General features: G+C 37.5%; 1 protein-coding gene across 3 annotated transcripts in view; it reads right to left on the bottom strand.

Moving 5' to 3' along the window:
• The window catches only part of DYNC2H1 (dynein cytoplasmic 2 heavy chain 1), a 499,560-nt gene that overhangs the window by 5,882 nt on the left and 471,417 nt on the right, over positions 1-22,261 (bottom strand). For all 3 annotated transcript variants that reach the window (XM_033947955.1, XM_033947953.1, XM_033947954.1), the window contains 3 exons: positions 17,788-17,897; positions 12,775-12,856; positions 20-136 (listed from right to left, as the gene is read on the bottom strand). In XM_033947955.1, the coding sequence (XP_033803846.1) occupies positions 20-136; positions 12,775-12,856; positions 17,788-17,897 (309 nt within the window). The remainder of the gene's footprint in view (positions 1-19; positions 137-12,774; positions 12,857-17,787; positions 17,898-22,261) is intronic.

Here is a 22,261-nt window from a genome sequence, read left to right as displayed (position 1 = left end):
ACCTTTAATAATTTAGTACCTGTGGAATCCAGGCCATGTAACAGGGAAGCACAGATGACACACTGGGAGAGTCATGCTGGTTTTCTGAAAGTCTATTTCCGTCAAAGCTGCAGCCTTCCAATTGCAGGCCACTGATCTGTTGTGGAAACATAAAATATTCAAGTAGATACTGGACTCTGAAATGTCAGCAGTTATGTTGTATCCTAACAATGGCTTGGATTGCACACTGCATTGTGAGTACAGGTCTAAATAACTGGAAACTAATGAATATAATTTGATGTGTAAGACTAGGAAGCACAATTTAAAAAAAACACAAAAAAAACAAAATGTGGATGGTCCTCCTGGTGTACTTCCAATAGGGTGGAATGTGCAAATGTAAGAGAAGATACCCGTTATATCAGCAGTTTTGTAACTACAAGTGTCCTGGCATTAGATAACAGAAAGCACTAACAATACCAAGAAAAGCAATAAACAATCAGCAACTAGACATGATTTCCTGCATGGAAATTTGATATCAGTTTTTAAAGAACATCATGTTTTCTGTCCTTCAAAAGTAAGTAATGGAAATGCAGTTAACCACATCATAATCATAATTATCTACAGAGTAAAGAAAGTATCTGGTAATAGAGTTTAGTGGAATGGATAAATAAAATAATAATTTAGCCAAGATTTTTGGGCCACATAATGGACTAAAAATGTTAAAGATTTGGCAGTACACTTCTCCCTCCGGATTCGTGGGGGACAGGGGCAGAGCCGGACCGCGAACGGTGAAAAACAACGATTATCCGGCTCTGACCCACCCCCGCCTCCCTCCCACCTTCCCGGCCTTACCTGGTGGTCTAGCGGGCTTTCAGGGCAGGAGCGATCTTCCTACGCTCCTGCCCCGTGCAGATCGCCATTAGGAAATGGCTGCTGTGAGTTCCCGTAGTCTCTCGAGACTACGACGGGAACTCCCTACAGCTATTTCCTAATGGCGATCTGCACGGGGCAGGAGCGTAGAAAGATCGCTCCTGCCCCGAAAGCCTGCTAGACCACCAGGTAAGGCTGGGATGCCGGGGGAAAGACTTAATGATGTGTTTTTTGTTTCTTTTTTTTCCCCCTCCCCCAAAATTGCGAATATGTGAAATCGCGATTACCGAAACCACGAATGGGGAGGGGGAAGTGTACAGCAAATTTTAATAAACATATTCAGATCCTGCCTCCCCCCTCCCGAATCTGTCGGGCCTGCTGTGAGACCTGGTGGTTCAGTGGTGGACAGGACAGGAGGGATCCCTCCCGTCCCCTGTCCCGGCTGACTCTGCCAATTTTTTTTACCTCCCTCCTGCCTCCCTTTTTGAATCCCTGTTGGTCCAGTAGTGTATCGGGCAGTAGAAAGTTTTCTGCAATCCTGCCCTGAACTAAGCCCCTCCCTGAATGGCCACCTCGAGTTCTTGCAGCCAATCAGTGTCTTATGCCCCTTCCAGTGCATCCCAGAATGCTCTAGGAACATCTAAGATTCCTATAGGAGGGGCCTTAGACATCTGAGCCAATCAGAGCCTTAGACTCCTCCCTGGTGCATCCCAGAATGCATTGGGAAAGGGAAGGCCTGCCATTTTCTACTGGTGGGCCTACTGGCTGAAGGGTGTATGCCACCCTCCGGCCGGACCTTCTGTTTACAAGGTTTGTGGGGGAGTTCGGGGTAGTCTCCCCTTTAGGGAAATCGCCGGGTGCATGGGGGGGGTCAGCGGGTGAAGGGGTGGTCACTGATAAAGGACCGCATCATTGATTACCTTGATGGACACAATCTGATGAGGACCAGCCAGCACGGCTTCAGCAAGGGAAGATCTTGTTGACGAACTTGCTGCACTTTTTCGAGGGAGTAAACAGGCATATAGACAAGGGCGAGCCGGTCGACACTGTATATCTGGATTTTCAGAAGGCATTCGACAAGGTCCCGCATGAACGATTACTTCGAAAAATTGCAAGCCATGGAATCGAGGGTGAAATACTCACGTGGATTAAAAACTGGTTGGCGGATAGGAAACAGAGAGTGGGGGTAAACGGACAATACTTGGACTGGAAAAGCGTCACGAGTGGAGTGCTCCAGGGATCAGTGCTTGGACCCATGCTCTCCAACATATTTATAAATGACCTGGAAATTGGTACGACGAGCGAGGTGATTAAATTTGCAGACGATACGAAGCTATTCAGAGTAGTGAAGACGCAGAAGGATTGCGAAGACTGCAACATGACATAAACACTCTCGAGAAATGGGCCACGACATGGCAAATGAGGTTTAACATAGATAAGTGTAAGGTGATGCATGTCGGTAACAAAAATCTTATACACGAATACAGGATGTCTGGTGCGGTACTCGTAGAGTCCCCCCCAGGAAAGAGACTTGGGAGTACTGGTTGCCAAGTCAATGAAGCCATCTGTGCAATGTGTGGCAGCTGCGTAAAGGGCAAACAGAATGCTAGGAATGATTAAGAAGGGGATCACAAACAGATTGGAGGTTATCATGCCGCTGTACCAGGCCATGGTACACCCCCACCTGGAATACTGCGTCCATCACTGGTCGCCATACATGAAGAAGGACACGGTAATTCTCAAAAGGGTCAAGAGAAGAGCAACTAAAATGGTTAAGGGGCTGGAAGAGTTGCCATAAAGTGAGAGATTGGAGAAACTGGGCCTCTTCTCCCTTGGAAAAAGGAGACTGAGAGGGGACATGATCAAAACATTCAAAATACTGAAGGGAATAGACTTAGTAGATAAAGACAGGTTTTTCACCCTCTCCAAGGTAGGGAGAACGAGAAGGCACTCTCTAAAGTTAAAAGGGGATAGATTCCGTACAAATGTAAGGAAGTTCTTCTTCACTCAGAGAATGGTAGAAAACTGGAATGCTCTTCTGGAGGCTGTTATAGGGGAAAACACCCTCCAGGGATTCAAGACAAAGTTAGACAAGTTCTTGCTGAACCGGAACGTATGCAGGTAAGGCTAGTCTCAGTTAGGGCAATGGTCTTTGACCTAAGGGTCGCCGCGTGAGCGGACTGTTGGGCACAATGGACCACTGGTCTGACCCAGGAGCGGCAATTCTTATGTTCTTATAGTATTACCCACTACAAGAAGTTTCCTCATCTTAAACAACCTGAGCCAATCAGAGCCTTAGGCTCCTTCCTGGTGCACCGGGGAGAGGAAGGCCCATCATTCTGAAAAGGAGGGCCAGCTGGCTGGAAAGAGTAGGCATCCCTTTGGCCAGCCATCTAAAGTAGAAACATAGAAAATGATGGCAGAAAACGGCCATGGCCCATCTAGTCTGCCCACTAATGACCCACTCCCTAACTACCTCCATGAAGAGATCCCACATGCCAATCCCATCTTTTCTTAAAATCTGGCACGCTGCTGGCCTCAATTACCTGTTGTGGAAGATTATTCCAGCGATCAACCAAGGGGGAGAGGGCAGGGGTTGTTGGAAGCATGGGGGCAGTTGCTTTGCGGGGGGAGAGCGTGGATATCTCTCCTGCAGCTGAGGGGGTTTGGGGTGTGTGTTGGTTGGTGGTGGAAGAGACTGGGTATTTCTCCCGCTGCCGAGGGGGTTTGGGGTGGTGTTGGTTGGTGGCAGGAGAGAGTGGGCATCTCTCCTGCTACTGGGAGGGTGTTGTTTGCAATGAGAGAAAGTAGGCATCTCTCCCGCTGCTGGACCAGTTGCTGATTTGTCACCAAAGGCCGACGCCACTCTTGCAGAATGGCTCGGCGATGTTTACGAATCCACCGGAGTGCTCGTTTCAATATTCAAGAGCCCATTTGCATGGCAGTGTCGGAGACTCCTAGAAAGCTCGTTAAAGACCACGATAAGCCATTTTGATAATCTGCCGATAAAATGCATGCAGGCTAAACCTTGTGACTTGCCCAGGATCACAAGGAACAGAATGGGGTTTGAACCCACAAGCTCAGGAAGCTGAGGTTGTATCTCTAAACCCCAATGCCACACCTACAGAAATATAATTTTTTTGTTTTATAAATCTTTATTCATTTTCTTATGTTACAGCAAGTGGATTACATAAGCTTAATTAAAACTTGGATATACACACTTGATAAACTCATAATAAATATCAGTGAAACATTTTTTTTCTTTTTGAAGCAAAGTATAAAATACAGATTAATATATAAGAATTTTAAATTATATAATACATATTGAATATAATAGTTTCCCATCCCCTCCCCCCTCCCTTCCAGTCAATAATACATATTTTTTTTTTTTTTTTTTAATTTTTGGGGGCGTGGCTTGGACGCGAATGATGACGGTTGGGTGAAGACAAAGCTCCGTACAAACAGGCTTAATTTTCAAAAAAAACTACAAAAAACAAGATTTTACATTCTAGATGGTATAATAAATTAAAGTTTACCTTTTTAATTGAGTCGGAGAGATGTTTTGAGTGAGAGTCGGGAGATAGAGGTGCCGTTTTTATTTCTGAGAGGCGAGGTGTGGAAGGCTGAATCCGTCTCAGCAATTCTCCGATATTGCCAGAGGAGGCTAATTCGGGACGCCGTGAGGCTGAAGAGGCTCCCTTTCCCCTCCTCTTTGGCACGGTCAAAGTTCTGCGGCGTAAAACGCCAGAAGAAAAGTTTCCCGAAGGTAGGGTTTTGCAGGCGGTTGCTCGGTGCACCGCGACCGCGGCCATCTTGGATCTTGGATCGAAAGGAAAAAAGGATTGACAAGGTCTGAGACTGCCGGTGAGCTGCCTAGTGACAGGGATAAAAGTTTTTTTTTTAAAATGCCTAATGCCTGTCATGCTAGGGAAGTGAGCTGTTTTGGAGTGGCTGTCCTCTGCTGGAAATGAAGCAGGGTCTGCAGTGAGGTCTACTGGGCAACGGTTTTTTTTTTTTTTTACTATTTCCTTGCTGATAACTAGGAAAAAAAAATTGTGAAGGATAAATGTGGATATCAATATAGATATCAATCTCTGCTGATGTAATTGAAAAGATTCAGATGTAGGAGATTGTAGGTTTTTTTTTTTGTTTTTTGTCAGTGTTTGGGCTGTGAGAAAAGGACAAATAAAAGGATTAATGATTTCTTTAACCTGAAGAAAAGTGACATTGAGGCAATTGAGAGACGCTGAAATACATATACAAACACATTGACTAAAGTAAATATATTGGATGGAATATTGCTCTCCTCGGTAAAGGTAAAGGCTGCGATTGGGCTTATAAGAGGAGAGCCAGAAAAGAAGGCTACAAATTTTTTTCAACGCTGAAGCTAGATGTCAACAACGAGTTTGGTAAATTAAATCTATAAAAGAATAACCAGCCATATCTAAAAAAGATCTACTACTTTGAAAGTTATTGCCTTCATAGAGACTGAGATAGGGCTTGAAGGAGAAGAAAAAAGAAAGAAAGAAAGACTACTTTTTTCTCACAGCAATAGAACCTAAGATAAATAACTTACAGTTGCTTTAAGAATACTGTTAAAAAAAAAAAAAGAGCGTGGCTTGGACGGATGGTTGGATAAACGAATAGCTCCTTATATGCAAATATATTAAAAAAGAATTACTACCAAATATTTTAAATTTTAATTTTAAAGAAACTAAAATATATATTGAAATATGACTTCAACTAAACAAAATAAAGCTGACTTGGGAGCTGGAACATCGGGAAGCAATAAGAGGTCGAAACCTGAGCCAGGTACACCCTCTAAAATCCCATTACCAACAGAAAAAAATCTGGATGTTATGGAAGAACTAAGACAAATAAAAGAAATTGTCTTAGATAGTAACAAAAAACTACAAAAAGCAATGGAAGATGCTGCAATCCTAACTAAAAGAGTGGACATTACAGAAAATAGAATTTCAACATTAGAAGATATTACAGAACAATTAAATACAGATATGAATCACAGCAAAATCATATGGAAAGAAATAACAGAGATAAAAAAATCTTGAAGACAGCCGGAATCGTGAAAGACGGAATAATTTAAGAATAATCGGATTACCTGAAGGAGTGGAAAAGAATGATCCGATTGCATTTCTTGAAAAATTTCTACCTAAAATACTACCACTGAAATTTAAAACGGAACTGGAAATTGAAAGAGCTCATAGGATTCCAACACAAAGAAATAACACTCAAACAGGTCCAAGAACTTTAATTTTCAAACTTTTAAGACATCAACAAGCAATTGAAATATGCCAAATAGCCAAGGAAATCAAAAATCTTAAATGCCAAGATTCAAAAATATACATTGTCCCGGACTTTGCAAAAGAAACAGCAACAAGAAGAAAACAATTCTTAGACATGAGACCACAACTAAGATCTTTAGGAGCTAGATTTGGGCTCCTCTACCCGGCGATTATGAAGGTTACCATTGCTAACAAAACGCAAAACTTTACGGATCCAAAAAAACTACAGGAATTTATGAATCAACTGGAGCAACCTATGACAATCTAAAGAACATTTAATGGGTTCATACTAATGAATATTGACCAATTTGTGAAAACTTTGACTTATATGATAATATTATATATGAATTTCAATAAAAGAACTTTTGAAAACATCGGTTAAAGATTTAGATCGGAACGGAAAGCAACGGAAAAAGAACACACAAGGATTGAATAAAAATTTAAACAACTTGCAACATTCTCCTTGGAAAACAAGAAAACTGAAAAAACACAAAAATTCTAGAATTTTACACAGAATAAATAGAATAAACTTACTGGCAGGAATGAAAATGAACTGAAACACATCTCCGAACTCAAATGATGACGAAGAAAGTTTTTTTTTTTTTTTTTTCAACAAACTTAAAAATGTACTGATTGGTTGAGAAATTTTGAAGGCGGAGTAATGGTGAGAAGGAGAATCATCCTTCAATCACAGAGAAGATTATAAAAAAAAAAAAAAAAAAAAAAGAAGAAGTGATTGGTTTGTTATATTTCATGTTGAAGGCGGTACTTCCGGTTTAATTTTGCGTTTCAAATACATTACAATGCGTTTCAAATACGATATATAGGAAAAGAATATATCTGAAATGCAAAAATTGCCTGAAAAGTTTTTCAAATATATATATCTCAAATTTCATGTTTCATCTTTATAGATAATTGTTCTTTTATTTATCAAGTTGAATTTAGTACCCACAATTGTTCATCCTGGCAATCCTCTATGGGAGATAAAAGGAGAGTTTTTGGCACAGGACTTCTCTCTCAACTACATAGACCTCAGATACTTTAAAATCATAGATGTCTGGAGAGTATGCTATTGAGACAGAGCTTACAAGAACACTGATGGGATTGTTAGCTTCTCTTAATTGACAACTCTATCGTGAATCATAGGAAAATAATGAGCATAAGAGATGAGGGGATTCCTGTGCTGAAGACTCTTGTTACAGTTCTGAGGAAAGAGGCTAAATTAGAATGCTCTTAACATGATAAACTTATTATACCTAGGCATGAAAGCTTTTTAAAGTAAAAAAAATATACCACCTGAAAAGAAATGAATTGTAATTGAAATGTTCTTAGATATAAGTAATGTAATATAATCATTCTTATGGATTTAAAGACATACAAATATAGAAAATAATCTTTCAATACATAAGAATGAAAAACTTTTTACTTATTCTTATAATTAACAATAAAATAAGAGAAAATATACAGAAATAGAGAAAAAATGGTAGTACTTTAGATAATTATTAATAGCTTGTCGGAGTTATCTAAATCTAACCTCAACCTGCGTATCCAAGTTTTCGTAATTAATGAGGGGGGGAAGGGAGGGATAAGAGGGATGGGAGGGAATAAAAGGGAAATATATAAGGTAATCATGGGAGTAAAGGAAAAAAGAGAAATGAAATATTTAAAACATTGGGAAAATATACATAATTTAATACCTGAAAATTTAAAAATAAATGGATATTAAAATTATGTCTTTAAATGTTAACGGTCTAAATCATATGATAAAAAGGAAAAAAGCACTATCATTTTTAAAAAGGCAAGAGGCAGATATATGCCTTATACAAGAGACCCACCTCTCACATATAGAATCTAAAAAGCTAGAAGGAGGCTGGGTCAAACAATGTTTTTTCTCACCAGCTATAGGGAAAAAAGCAGGTGTTGCTATTTTAATTAATAAAAAATGCTCTGCTTCATTTAAACTAAAAGCTTCAGATATTCATGGAAGATGGATAATGGTGGAAATGAATATGGGAAATACTACCATGACGTTAATCAATATATACGCCCCTAATTCGAACCAAAATGAATTCTTTAAAACTCTTCAACAACTGATCATACCACTGGCTACTTCAAATCTTATAGTAGCGGGGGACTTCAATGCTGTAATGGATCCTTTATTAGATAAAAACCCAAGTAGAGTTATGAAATCTATGGGTTTAGATAATTTGATTCAATCTTGTGATTTAATAGATATATGGAGAATACTTCATTTTGATGGTCGGGAATTTTCTTTCTGTTCTCATGTTCACAATTCTTTTTCAAGAATAGATTATATCTTTACTTCAAATCATCTTGCACATCAAGTGACACAAGCTGCCATTGATCCAATTATTCTATCTGACCATGGTGGAGTGTGGATCAAAATTAAAACTACAGATCAAAATAATAACAGACCAATTTGGAAAATGGATAATACACTGTTGGTTGACCAAAACTTTTGTGAAAATCTTTTAACAAAAATGAAAGAATTTTTTCAAATAAATGATAATGATGATATAAACAGAGAAACTTTATGGGATGCTTTTAAGGCATCAATTAGAGGACAAATAATTTCTTATTCGGCTTTTCTAAAAAAACAAATTAAAAAACAATTTTTAATCTTAGAAAAAGAGATAAAAAATCTAGAATCAAAACTTATAGAAAAATGGGAATATTCTATTCAACAAGAATTATTAAAATTAAAAGGTAAATATAATGAGATCTCATCTAAAATGATTAGGAAAGATTTATTTTCTCAACAAACATTGTACTATGGTAATTCAAACAAATCAGGAAGAATACTGGCAAATTATCTTAAAGCGAAAAAAAGAAAAACAAAATTAATAGCAATAAAAGACGAAAATGGAAATACATATACACAAATTGAACCTATTTTAAAACAATTCTTGAAATTTTATAAATCTCTTTATTCTTCCAAAAATTATCCAAATAAAGAAAAAGATGGTTTTGAATTTTTAAAAATGTTAGAGGGTCCAAAAATTCCTGAACATATAAAACGAAGTTTGGAAGAACCAATATCACTAAAAGAATTAGGAACAGCTTTGAAGTCCCTTAGAGTTGGATCCGCTCCAGGTGGTGATGGATATACAGTGGAATTTTATAAAACATTTCAAAATTTTTTATTACCCTATTTATTAAATCTCTATCAACATCAGCTCAATAAAGGTTGTATTAAAGGCACTATAGCAGAATCTTTGACTATTGTTTTGCCAAAGTCCAATAAAGATCCCACTTTGGTCTCAAACTATAGACCAATATCTTTAATAAATGTAGATGGAAAATTATTAGCAAAAATACTTGCGCTAAGATTAGCTAAAGCTCTCCCCCATATAATAGGTATGCATCAAACAGGATTCGTTGCTCAAAGACATTCATCTCACAATACCAGATTAACATTCCATATGTTATATTTAACAAAGAAATTGAATGAACCTACTTTTGCAATTTCATTAGACGCAGAAAAGGCCTTTGATAGAGTAGAATGGCCTTTTATGTATCAAGCAATGGAATGGTTTGGTATAGGTCCTGGATTTATACAAATGATACAAACAATGTATAGCTCCCCTTCTGCTAGACTATATATTAATAATACGTTTTCAGAAAAATTTAATCTACAGAGAGGAGTTAGACAAGGATGTCCCTTATCCCCTTTGCTGTTTGATATTGTTTTAGAACCCTTAATATTAGCCATCCAACAAGCTAAGGAGATACAGGGTATACCTCATTCAGATAAAGAATATAAGATATCTGCTTATGCAGATGATTTATTACTATATCTGAAGAATCCAGAATCCACCATTCCACATCTACTTGAATTGATTGAGAAATTTGGAAATTTTTCAGGATATAAAATTAATTGGAATAAATCAGAGATTCTTCCACTAAATATACATTGTACAAAAAGTTTATTTGATACATTCCCTTTTGTTTGGAAGGAAGAATATATTAAATACCTTGGAATTTTGATAACAAAAACAGTAGATGAAACAATGAAAATTAATGAAAAATGCTTATTACAAAAAATAATAGAAATGTGTGAGCAATGGAATCCTTTGCATTTATCTTGGTGGGGAAGAGTACAAACTGTAAAAATGATGATTTTACCGGTAGTATGTTACCAAATGGGGATGATACCAGTTTTTTTTTCAAGATTCGTTTTATACAAAAATAAATAGGACTTTGACAAAATTTATATGGCTTAATAAAAAACCAAGAATTGCTCTAGCGTCATTACAAAGACCAATTAAGGAGGGAGGGGTAAATTTTCCCAACTTTTATAGGTATCATCAAGCCTATATCTTACGTCATGGTATGTATTGGATCCTCCCAGAACCCACAGATAATATTCCAGACTGGTTTTGGCTAGAATGGAGGCTTATGTTTCCATTACGTCTTAATCATGTAATTAGTATCAAAATGCCAAGGATATACAAAGATCATAAAATATTTATGGATACCTGGAAAACTCTAAAATACACAAGTAATCTTACTCAAATTCCAATTAGTAAATCAACCAACCAAACTATATGGCTAAACCCCAAGATCAAAATTGGCGGTTTTAAAGTCATCTGGAAACATTGGATGATAGCAGGCATTCGCACTTTGGATGATGTAATTAAAAATGATAAATTGCTGGAGTTTTCACAATTGCAACAAAAATTTGGTCTCAATAAAACACAATATTTTAAATGGTTGCAATTGAAGCAATCTATTCAGAAAGGGTTCCCTGAATGGAAAGATCTCGCTAAATATCACAGTTTGGAATTCTTATGTTTCCAGATGGACTCAATAGGTCACAAAGCCGCACAGTGGTATAAATTAATATCCGGATATATAAATAAAAAACCAAAAAATGGTCTTAGAGACATTTGGAGCATTGAGATAAAACACCAAATTAGTGCATCTCAATGGCCACGACTTTGGTCTTGGAGGCTAAAATGTACGGTGTCAGCATCTATGAGACAAACTTGGTTTTTTCTTCTTCATAGAGCTTTTTGGACCCCTACTCGTTTACAAAAAATAGATAGTTCAAGATCTAATAGATGCTGGCACTGTCATATTGAAATTGGGACATTAGATCATCTTTTATTCTTTTGTCCATTTATCCTATCATTCTGGAAATCAATTTGGCCCCAAATTAATAGATTGTTAGAAAATTCGGTAGCCTTGACATATGATACTATATTATTTGGAACAACCATGAGAGCAAAAAGCCAAATTTCATCTAGTAATAACAAACTTTTATTTATTTTAACTGGAATTGCAATACAACAAATTACATCCAATTGGAAACAACATGATAGATTGAATTACATGTTCTGGTGGAATTCGGTATGCCACATATACAAAATGGAACTCGCTATTGCAACACACAAAGGATACATGAATAAATTTAAAAAAATATGGGGACCATTAACCGATTTTTGTAAAGAAGGATAATTTTTCCCATAAATAAAACTTGAAAATATCTGAAGACCGTTAACATGATTTCTCTAATGAACTTTTCCCATGATAAGATAATTGTAAAGAGGGAAAGGGGGTGGGTTTTTCAATTTTGATTATTACATACTAAACTAATATTTAAAGAATGTACAATAAAATTGATTTATGTATTATTGGTTGGGAAGGAGGGCGGGACAGGGGATTATTATATTAATGTTAAAATTGATATTAATATATGAGTTAGTCAAGTGTGTATTTAAGTTTCTATTGAGTTTATTTGTAACACTTGTAACACAAAAAAATGAATAAAGATTTAAAAAACAAAAATAATACATATTTTTATTGTATTCCCTTCTGTTATTGGTATAATAATTTAAATTATTGAAATATTTTGTAATAACCAGAAATATGCTCCCCTCCCTTTTCCCTTCCTATCACATATTTTAATTATGGGAAAATTTATCATTCTTTACAATAATCTGTTAATGGTCCCCATATTTTTTGAAATTTATTCATATATCCTTTTTGTGTTGCAATAGCGAGTTCCATTTTGTAAATATAATTAATTGCATTCTATGTTACCAGCCATGCCATTAATGATTATTTAGGTATTGTGGTAAATAAATGTTTTAAAATAACTACAAATTAGTGGATGGTATTAAGCACTGTACCATGTCAGCAGCATGATTGCCTTTCCCTAAATGCCAGGAAAGCACACCCTACAAAATTACTAAAAAGGTTTTGCAGCTACTGCAGGTTAATGTTTTTAATTACTGTGTGTTAATTAAAAAAAACAAAACAAAGCCAAAACTTAACAGGCTTTAGTAACAGGAGCCTAAGGGCTGCTTTTACAAAGGTGCGTTACAAACGCGCGGAATAGCACATGCTGAATTGCCACGCGGCCTAGGCCTTAATGCTGGCATTAGTTCTAGAAGCGTAGCGCGGGTTTAGCATGCGGTAATTTCATGCGTGCGCTAATTTCTTTAGCACACCTTAGTAAAAGGAGCCCTAAGTATTACTGATGTCAAGAAAACTCAGGGATGACTCTATAGTATTGTTCTCCTTCCAGCATTAGTATGTGTACATTTTTGGAAAATTACAAATATATTTTACCATTTGTAGTAATGTGATATAGTACCTTTACTTGGAGCTTAGCTTCATGTATTCGACCCTTCCAAGATGCTACAAATTTAAGGTTATCCATTGAACAGCTCATTACTCTGGAAGAAAATTAAAGGAAAGAAAAGTACTTTATTTTTACAAGTACAATACAATTGCAGTTTGTTACCTTTATACATTTGTAATATTGAGAATTCATATAAATCCTCACTTAGTGATGTTTCTAGATGTTCTGAACATTTTTTAACATCCTTTAATATTCTCCACACTTAAATTGATTTCCCATTTTGTTTCAATTTCAGATACAGTGGACCTTAAAGACAAACAGATCAATATTCAGCCAGGGACGGTCAGTGTGTATTTAAATGCTATCACGTGCTGACCTAGGCCCTGATATTCAATGCCGGCATCTATGTGGGTAGTAGCAGAGAATGGCCGTGGCCAAAAGATACGGGATAGTGGAATTAATATCAGTTTTTCCTTTAAATGCCCTATTCCTCTTGAATCCCCTCCTCATAAAAAACTCTGGCTCTCTCCGAACAACAGCTTACCCTCTTCAGCTCCCATCCCCAGGGTGATCTCTTCTGAACATCCACCAAAAAGAACTGGTTCCCTCATGACCTGTCTGACAAGCTTACTCTCTCCCAACAGTTTCATTCTAATTAACTGGATTTATCACTACTTTTGCTAATTTAATTCTCATCATCTCATAAGAAGTTATTTCTAGCTATTCACATTTATTAAATTTTTTTCCCTGTTGAACTGAGGCTTGAACAACATTATATGCTCTTTTGTAAATTACTTACAACTTATTTATGCACTATGATTTTATAATTTTAATACTCTTATATTGTACCAATATTGCATTGGTCTTTTTGAATATGGTGCTTGCTGTAAACCATCTAAGCTTTTGGTATATGATAGTATTTCTTTGTAATACGTATATACTTAAGTTCTCTATCAAATATTAATAAACCACACAAATCACATTGGCTATTAATATTTAATAAAGGAGGAAAAGACTTCAAGTTCTCAAAGAAACAAGGTTTAGATTTTTCTTACCTTGTTTAACTTTTTCAGAGCTATCATTAGTTATAAAACACCCCATTTTTACTAATGTCCAGGGAGAAAATTGAGATCTGAAAGAGGGATGCGACTGAATAGCATGAAGGAAGATGGAGTTCATGATGTCAGATCGAAAATGGCTATGTTTTCCATAGTTGGAACAAAATTGTGGAACTCCCCTTCCTGGAGCTTTGAGAATATGTAGAGATCATATGACTTAAGAAACTCTGAAAATCACAAATATTTGTAGATGCTTTTCTGTAAAATCCAGTGAAACTTGATTCTTCGGTTTGGGTGGCTCAAAATTTTAATAACGGAGAGAGGTTGAGAAGGGATGATTTAAATTTGTGATACTATTTTATTAAAAAATTGCCACCAAATATAAATACTCCTGTATTTCTGTAACTACGGTACTTGTTATTTTGCTCTTTGTTTTAATAATTATGTATGTTTGATATTGAAGGGAGGCCCCCTCCTTCTTTTAACTCTTGGGCATTGCGGTTATCAGTACTTCCTATGACTATTTTTCCATGGCACATCATGTTGTCCTGTTGAAGTCACTTATCTTGTGACCAGCACTTCTCCATGGAAGTTTCCCCAGTAGCTGCTTAGATGCTGTCAGCAGTTATGGGTCAGAAATGAAGTTTTATAGAATCCATTTTGTCCTTGGCCTCTTTTCTTATTAGGCCTTGTCCTTTAACCCTGTCCCTCAGGGTTCTCTCCTGATGGTTCTCCTCTCATTATGTACACCGCTTATATTTAAGTAGTTTATACATTTTAAAAATAAATAAATAATCAGGCCAATACATTCTGGAGCTTCTCCGTTTCACTTTAATGCTTCTTCAGGACCCGGCTGCCAAATTGGCTACATTGTTCAAAATGTTTTGGTTTTGTTATAAATAGTTCTGTTTTAGCAGGAACCAAAATTGATATTCCTTCTGTCTGTATTACTATTACTAACCCTCCCTCAACAAGAGTTTACCCATTGTGAATACTCCGACATAACAAGATCTTACTCCCCCCAAGTCCCCAAGAAGAGTCTCTTCTTTCTGGTTAAACCGATTGGTACATTGGGTCCAAAGGATCTAGTTACTAAACTGCCATAAAATGGCATGTTATGGTACCATTTCACTAAAAGTAAACTTTTAAGAAATTCATTAAGGAGGTAATTTCAAAACAGGGTCCTACCATTTAAGCACTCCAAGGGCGCATGGTAGGAGCACATTCTATAACAAAGCACCTGGGTTCCATTATAGAATACCAACATAACCCAATATCAGCACACCTACAAAAGATAATAAGAGCTGCCATACTGAGACAGATTGCAGGTCCATCAAGCCCAGTATCTTGTCTCCAACAGAAGCCAACCCAGGTCACAAGTACCTGGTAAGATCCCACTTTATACTGCTTATCCTAGGAATATGCAGTAGATTTTTCCAAATTCATCTTAATAATGGCTTATGAACTTCTCTTTTTAAGAAGTTATCCAAACCTTTTTTTAAACCCTGCTAAGCTAACTGCTTTTACCACATTTTCCAGCAATGACTTCCAAAATTTAATTACACGTTGAGTGAATAAATATTTTCTCCAGTTTCATTTAAATCTACTATTTAGAAGCTTCATTGCTTGCCTCCTAGTCTTTCCAGTCCACTCAATATTTTATTGACCTCTATCATATCTCTCCGGAGCCATCTCTTCTCCGGGTTAAAGAACCCTAGTCACTTTAGCCTTTTCTCATAGGGAAGTCATCCTATCCCTTTTACCATTTCATTGCCCTTCTCTGTACCTTTTCTAATCCAGCTATCTTTCTTGAGATGCCCTCCTTACCTTTTTATTGCAAATCTTACCAAGCCTCTATCTAATCTTGCTACCGCTTGGATCCGCCCACTTGGACTCCCGGTACATGTTATTTAAAATCCCTCTGCTTGCAGCGCACACTTAAGAAGCAGGTAATGCTTCTTTGTGTGATACTTCGTGTGCAACTGATGTGTTCCTTATTACTTTTATCCAACCAATAATTGCTATGACTTTGCCTCAATTAAACATCCCAGTAGTCTGTGGAAATAGGCCTTCAAATATCAACAAAATTAACTCAACACGTCCTTTTTACAATGTCGTTCCAACTCGGATTCCCCTTAATGCTCCCTTTTAAATCATCTCAAAATAGGCTTGATTAATTGAAGATCAATCAAATCAAAGCACCACCTATTAAAGGACATGATTATACAATACAAACTATCCTGGGAATACAACTAGACAGAAACTGCACAATGCAGACTCAAATCCACAAAATCATCCAAAGAGCATTCTTCACAATGCGTAACCTAAGAAAAATAAGAAAATTCTTCAACAAAGATCAATACAAGATATTAGTACAATCCCTAGTACTAAGTATTGTAGATTACTGCAACAGCCTCTACCTATCATGCCCAAACTACATGATAAAACAACTACAGACTGTTCAGAACACGGCCCTCAGACTCATCTACTCCCTCGGCAAATATGACCACATCACCAATGCATACCTAGACTCACACTGGCTACCAATAAAAGCAAGATCCCAGTTCAAATTCTACTGTCTACTATACAAAGTAACACACGGAACAGCTCCCAGCTACCTAAACAACAGACTACACCATAACCTCTCACACAGATTAAGGAGAACTCAGAGCCTATTCATTTACCCCCCTCTCAATGGAACACAACGAAAGAAACTATACGACAGCCTTTTAGCGACACAGGCAGCAAAGATTGATACTACCATCTCCAATCTACTGATCAAATCAACAGACATTAAAGTATTCCGAAAAGAAATCAAAACTCATCTCTTCAAAAAACACTTCCCATCATCATAACCTCACAATAGCACTAGAAAATACTCTCATGACCACCACCACCACCACCATAGCAATACTTCAGAATCCCGACTGTATTATTTATATTCATCACAATAACCTATCACTATCTACTATTTGCTTTCAATTTCTCCTGGAAATGTCCAGACTAACAATTGTAACTTGACACATTCTTGATTCTATGTACTGCAATGCTACTGGAAATGTCCAGTCTTCTAATTTGTAATCCGCTTAGAACCGCAAGGCACAAGCGGAATAGAAATCACTAATGTAATGTAATGATATTCTATGCATTACCGAGACATGGTTGAACAAAGGTGAAGAAGCCTATCACAACTACATTTGCCCATTAAATTTCTCCTTTTTGTACAACCATCGTTCTGATAAAAAAGGCGGTGATTTGGCAGTTATTTATTTAAAAACTATATTAAGAGAGATAGAACACTCTCCCCCTCGAGCACCAGTAGAATTCCTTCAATGCAAGATTAATTATTCACCACAATCAGGTTTATTACTTCTTAATGTTCCCCTACTGATAAACAGAGACAACTTTACACTTCTGCAGTCGATCATTTTTGATCTTACTACCTCGAGCTCAAATCTAATGATCCCTGGCGATCTTAACTTACATATTGATGACAAAAAAATAATGCTTTTACAACAGAAACCTACAGTTTTCTGAAAGAACAAAATTTGATTACTTTGATAGATACTCCCACTCATGCGGGCAGCCATACACTAGATATGATTATCATCCCCGGAATGCAAAAATCTCAATTTTTCTTACCTGTGTTAACTACTGTTCCTTTGACAGGTCATGCTCTGATCACTTTCCAATATCAGTTAATAAAAAAACCTCTCTGCCCTAAAACAATCACTTATAGAAACTACACAAAATTTGATTTATCCTCTTGTCTCATCTGCTTTACCACTAACATGTAGAGCACTGCTTTTCCCACAGCAATGTTTTTGAAAAATGCCTTTTTAACTGCAATAATGCATGGCAACTGATGAATAATAAAATGTTGTATGAGCTATTACATTAGCTTCCTGTAGCAATCAAATGAGAACCAAAGAAAGACAATATCATTCAAATGGTTCAATTAACATACCTTGCAGTTTCTTGGCGTAAGGCATTTAGGAATGTATCAGGATGAAAGAGTTCTGAAAGGTCAAGGTTGTCTGACAGCAGCACCTGTTTCTCTGCCTTATCTACCCATGTCTATATTTTAAAAGAGAAGAAAACAAGGTCATTACATTACAGCTTATTTTCTAATACAGTAAAACCTTAGTTTGCGAACATAATTTGTTCCGGAAGCATGCTCGTAATCCAAAGCACTCATATATCAAAGCGAATTTCAACAATCCCAAAACTTTAATACAAAATACTGTATGCTGCACGCGCTTGAGCTATGGGTAAATTGGGTGTGACACTTCTGTTACGTTCAGCCGCGCTCAGCATAAGATGTGCACACTCCAACTCTGGGTTCTGATGACGTGGCACGTGAGATCTGCTCGTACTGCAAGACAACGCTCGTTTATCGAGTTAAAATTTAATAAAATGTTTTGCTCGTCTTGCAAAACTCGCAAACCACGTTACTCGCTATCCAAGGTTTGATTGTAATTTATATTGAGGCACATTTGGTATCTATTGTAATCAACAGCATTTTAGAAACAACCATATATGGAAGGCTGACTTCTAGCAGTAGTACTGCAAGACTACCTCTAGAGCTTACAGGAACCATTTTAGTATATGGAGTGTCTAGGGGCAGGAGCCAGTGGAGATGGATACCCCCATTGGACCATGAAGAATGCAGGTAGGCCTGGGATGCGTGCGTGTGTGTGTGTGGGGGGGGGGGGGGAGGTCTGAATCAGCAGGGGGAGGGAATAACAAAACTGACGGAGGGACTTATGTTGATATTCATCTGGGACCCACATAAGTGTGAGAACCCAGCAGCAATCTAGTCAGACCTGGATATTTAGGGCTCTTTTTACTAAGCTGTGCTAGCGGTTTTAGCGCACGTGCTAGAAACTAACGTCATCATTAAGCTGGTGTTAGTTTTTACGCGTAGCACGGGGGTTAGCGCGCGCTAAAAAAAGCTAGTGCACCTTAGTGAAAGAGGGGATTAGTACCAGTGGCCAAAAATGTCCCAGCAATGAATATCCAGATCTAACTTAGCTGGTGACAGTCAAAGTTTAAAAACATGCTGACCACACCATTGGCTGAATATTGATTAGAATATTTTTTCTTACAAACCTGTATTGCTTTATATATTACAATTTTAGATTCAAACAGTTTTTATTAATGCAAACATCATCAAATACAACAAATACAACATCAAAGCACATCAATAATGCATCAACTATAATAATATAATATACATAATAAAAGACAAATTCCACTTTCAATAAACCCCCACTTTATCTATATGTGTTTGAATCTCTACCATCCCAATAGTACTCTCTTCCCAATGATACTCTCCATTTAACTAAATAAAAGCCCAATTAAGAGACCCAACTTAAAATCGCACTACGGCCCTTAGGATGCAAATCTTGCAAATATGAATCCCAGGTTTCTATAAATAGCATCTTTCGCTTTCTTATAATTCCAGCATCTCTAGCTTCCCAAATGGCCAACTGATGTAAATTTAAACATATTATCTATGCACTTATCTATCTTCTTGAAACCCTGTTCCTATTTATTTTTTTTCTATTTATTTTATTTATAACCCGCCTATTAACTAGACAAGGAACAAAGAAACACATATAATCAAAAGTACAAAAAAACAGAATAAAACAAGTCACAAATATATCAAAATTAAAACAAACATAAAATCATAATAAAATACTATTCAATAAAACTAAGAATAACAGTATCATAGAACCAGTCCCAATAATTTTTAGACCATGAAAGCTTGAACAAACAAAATGTTTTTCAATTTTCTTTTAAATTCAGAGACAGATGTTAATATCCGAATACCTCCCGGTAGATTATTCCATAGTCTTAGACCAACCCAGGAAAAAACCTATTCACAGGTATCAGCATAACGGGCTGGTTCATAGCACTTCAAGGAATTCTTTAAAAATTCCGGAGCAACGCTTGTCAAAGTTATAAAAATAATCTGCAACTTTATATTGAATCCTAAAGCAGACAGGCAGTCAGTGTAGAGACTTCAAAGAAAGTATAACAGGCCTTGATCAACCAATTGTCCAGGTATGGGAACACATGGAACCCGAATGAGCGAAGGATTGCAGCCACTACCACTAAGCTTTTTGTGAATACTCTTGATGCTGATGCTAGTCCAAATGGGAGTATTTTGTACTGGAAGCGACATGTTCCCACTCAAAAGTGAAGATATTTCTTATGAGCTTGGAAGAAGGGTATGTGCATGTAGGCTTCTTTGAGATCTAGAGAGCAGAGCAAGTCATTTTTCTCCAAAAGCGGTAACATGATTCCAAGAGAAACTATACGAAACTTCTTCACTAAGTATTTGTTGAGAGCACCGAGGTTCAGAATTGGACAGAGACTGACTGTCTTTTTTTGGTATGAGAAAACACTTGGAGTAGAACCCCAGGATCTGCAGAGGTACATATTCAGTGACATTGAGCTGGAAGAGGGCTGAGAGCTCTTGTTGAAGGAGGGCGGTCTGATGGGAGTTGAAAGAAGTCTTCTCATTTGCAATATATATTACTGATGGTCATGAGGTTACATCAAAGGCATCAAAAACAGAGCAAGCCATGTATTTCCTAGTTTCCAGAAGATCAGTAGAAATACAGTGGTACCTTGATTTACGAGCATAATTTGTTCCAGAAGTATGCTCGTAATCCAAAGCACTCATATATCAAAGCAACTTTCCCCATAGGAGATAATGGAAACTCAGGCGATTTGTTCCACAACCCAAAAACGCGAAGTAACCCCTTTTGTTCCTCACTCTTGGTTTAATGGCATATTCTAGGTATGCCCAACTTCACCCCCCAGCCCATGGGAGCGGCACAGATCGCCTTGTGCACTTACTTTATTAGCCATTCTCTCATGCGCTGTCTCAGGCTTGCATTCCCTCTCCTTCAGCGCAGGATCCGTCCACCGCCAACGGCTGAGGAACGACAAGCTGGCCCCAGTCGGTCTTCTTCCTGGCTCAAAGGTAGGCCAGTCCATGCCCTCTTCCCGGAGACCTAAGCTGATTTCTCCTTGTTTCTCCCAATTAACTTTGAGTGTTACTTTCAACCCGTGCCGCTGTCTGGTACGCCTCGACTGCACATGCATCCGCAGAGCCAACATCCAGAAACAGACGCCAGCTCTCAATCTCCACCAATCGAAGGCCACTCAAAAGAAGCAAGCGCGGCGTCCCGAGAGGGCATGAGAATTTGGAGGCAGGCTTTGAAGTGAGGTTGACGGGAAAGCAACCATGCAACTTTTCTTTTGTGAATAAATTATCTTTCGGGGTTTCCTTGGTTATGAGTTGACCTCATTGGGAAATTTGGCGCATGTGTCTTTTAACTCTTCTGTCAGAGAAGCTGTTCTGGTAGCACTTGCGATGGTGGTTTGGAGGACTCATTTATTGGGATAGCGCTCATCTTGTGAGTCAAAGTTTGCTGGAGTATTTTACTTGTCTTGCAAAACACTCGCAAACTGCGGTTTGACTGTATGTTGAAATGCATTGAACTGATCATCAGGAATATATTGTTCATGATGTGCCAACTATGAACAAGAGTCTTCATATAGAAAGTCACAAAGAAGTTGTAACTGAGTATTCTGCTGGTTAGCATGATGTTCTGGAAGAATCTTTGCCCAAATTTATCTATGGTTCTTCCCTCTCTGCCAAGAGGAGTGCTAGCATATGTCCTGGAACTGTTGGCCTTCTTCAATGCTGACTCTATAAGAAGAGATTAATGTTGCAGTTGGGGTTTATCAAACCCTAGGCAAGATTGCACCCTATATAGCTTATCCAACTTATGTGGAGCCAAAGGTATTAGAAGGGGAGTTTCCCAATTTTTAAACATAGCATCCTCCATTAGATTGTGAAAAGGAAGCTTAAGATAATCTTTCGGGCACTCATTATAATCTACTGCATCAAAAAGTCCTGCCCTAGGCTTACACTCTGACTCCATTTTTATGGGTAGAACTTGCCCCATCTGCCTGATGAATTTCATGAATGACAGACTCTCAGGTGGTGTGACCTCTTGAATGGTGGAGGTGGAGATGGATCTGATGGAATTCCATATGATCTCTCAGCAGAAAGGTCTGGATGGTCATAGGTAGAATAAGGAGATAAATTTGAGTCATACTCCTGAATGTCATGTCTCGGAGAGGAAGAATGTCGAGAAGGACATCGCGATTGAAAAGTGTAATCATTAGAACATTAAGAATGACGTTGAGGAGAGTCTTGAGCTCGATGTTGAGGAGAATGGTTTTATTTAAAACATTTATAATCCACTTTAAACCAAAGTGGCTTACAATTAACATACACAGCCTTCAACATATACACATTGTAAAAATCCACATAACAAAAAAAAATTGTCATAATGTGGGCATATTAAACTCATCTTAGAAAAAGATAATGTCGTCATAACTGAAATTAAGTGCAA

Source organism: Geotrypetes seraphini, chromosome 6 (assembly GCF_902459505.1).
Source record: "Geotrypetes seraphini chromosome 6, aGeoSer1.1, whole genome shotgun sequence".
Lineage (NCBI taxonomy): Eukaryota > Metazoa > Chordata > Amphibia > Gymnophiona > Dermophiidae > Geotrypetes > Geotrypetes seraphini.
The sequence above is the reverse complement of the archived record's forward strand: the minus strand, read 5'-3'. Positions and strand labels throughout refer to the sequence as shown.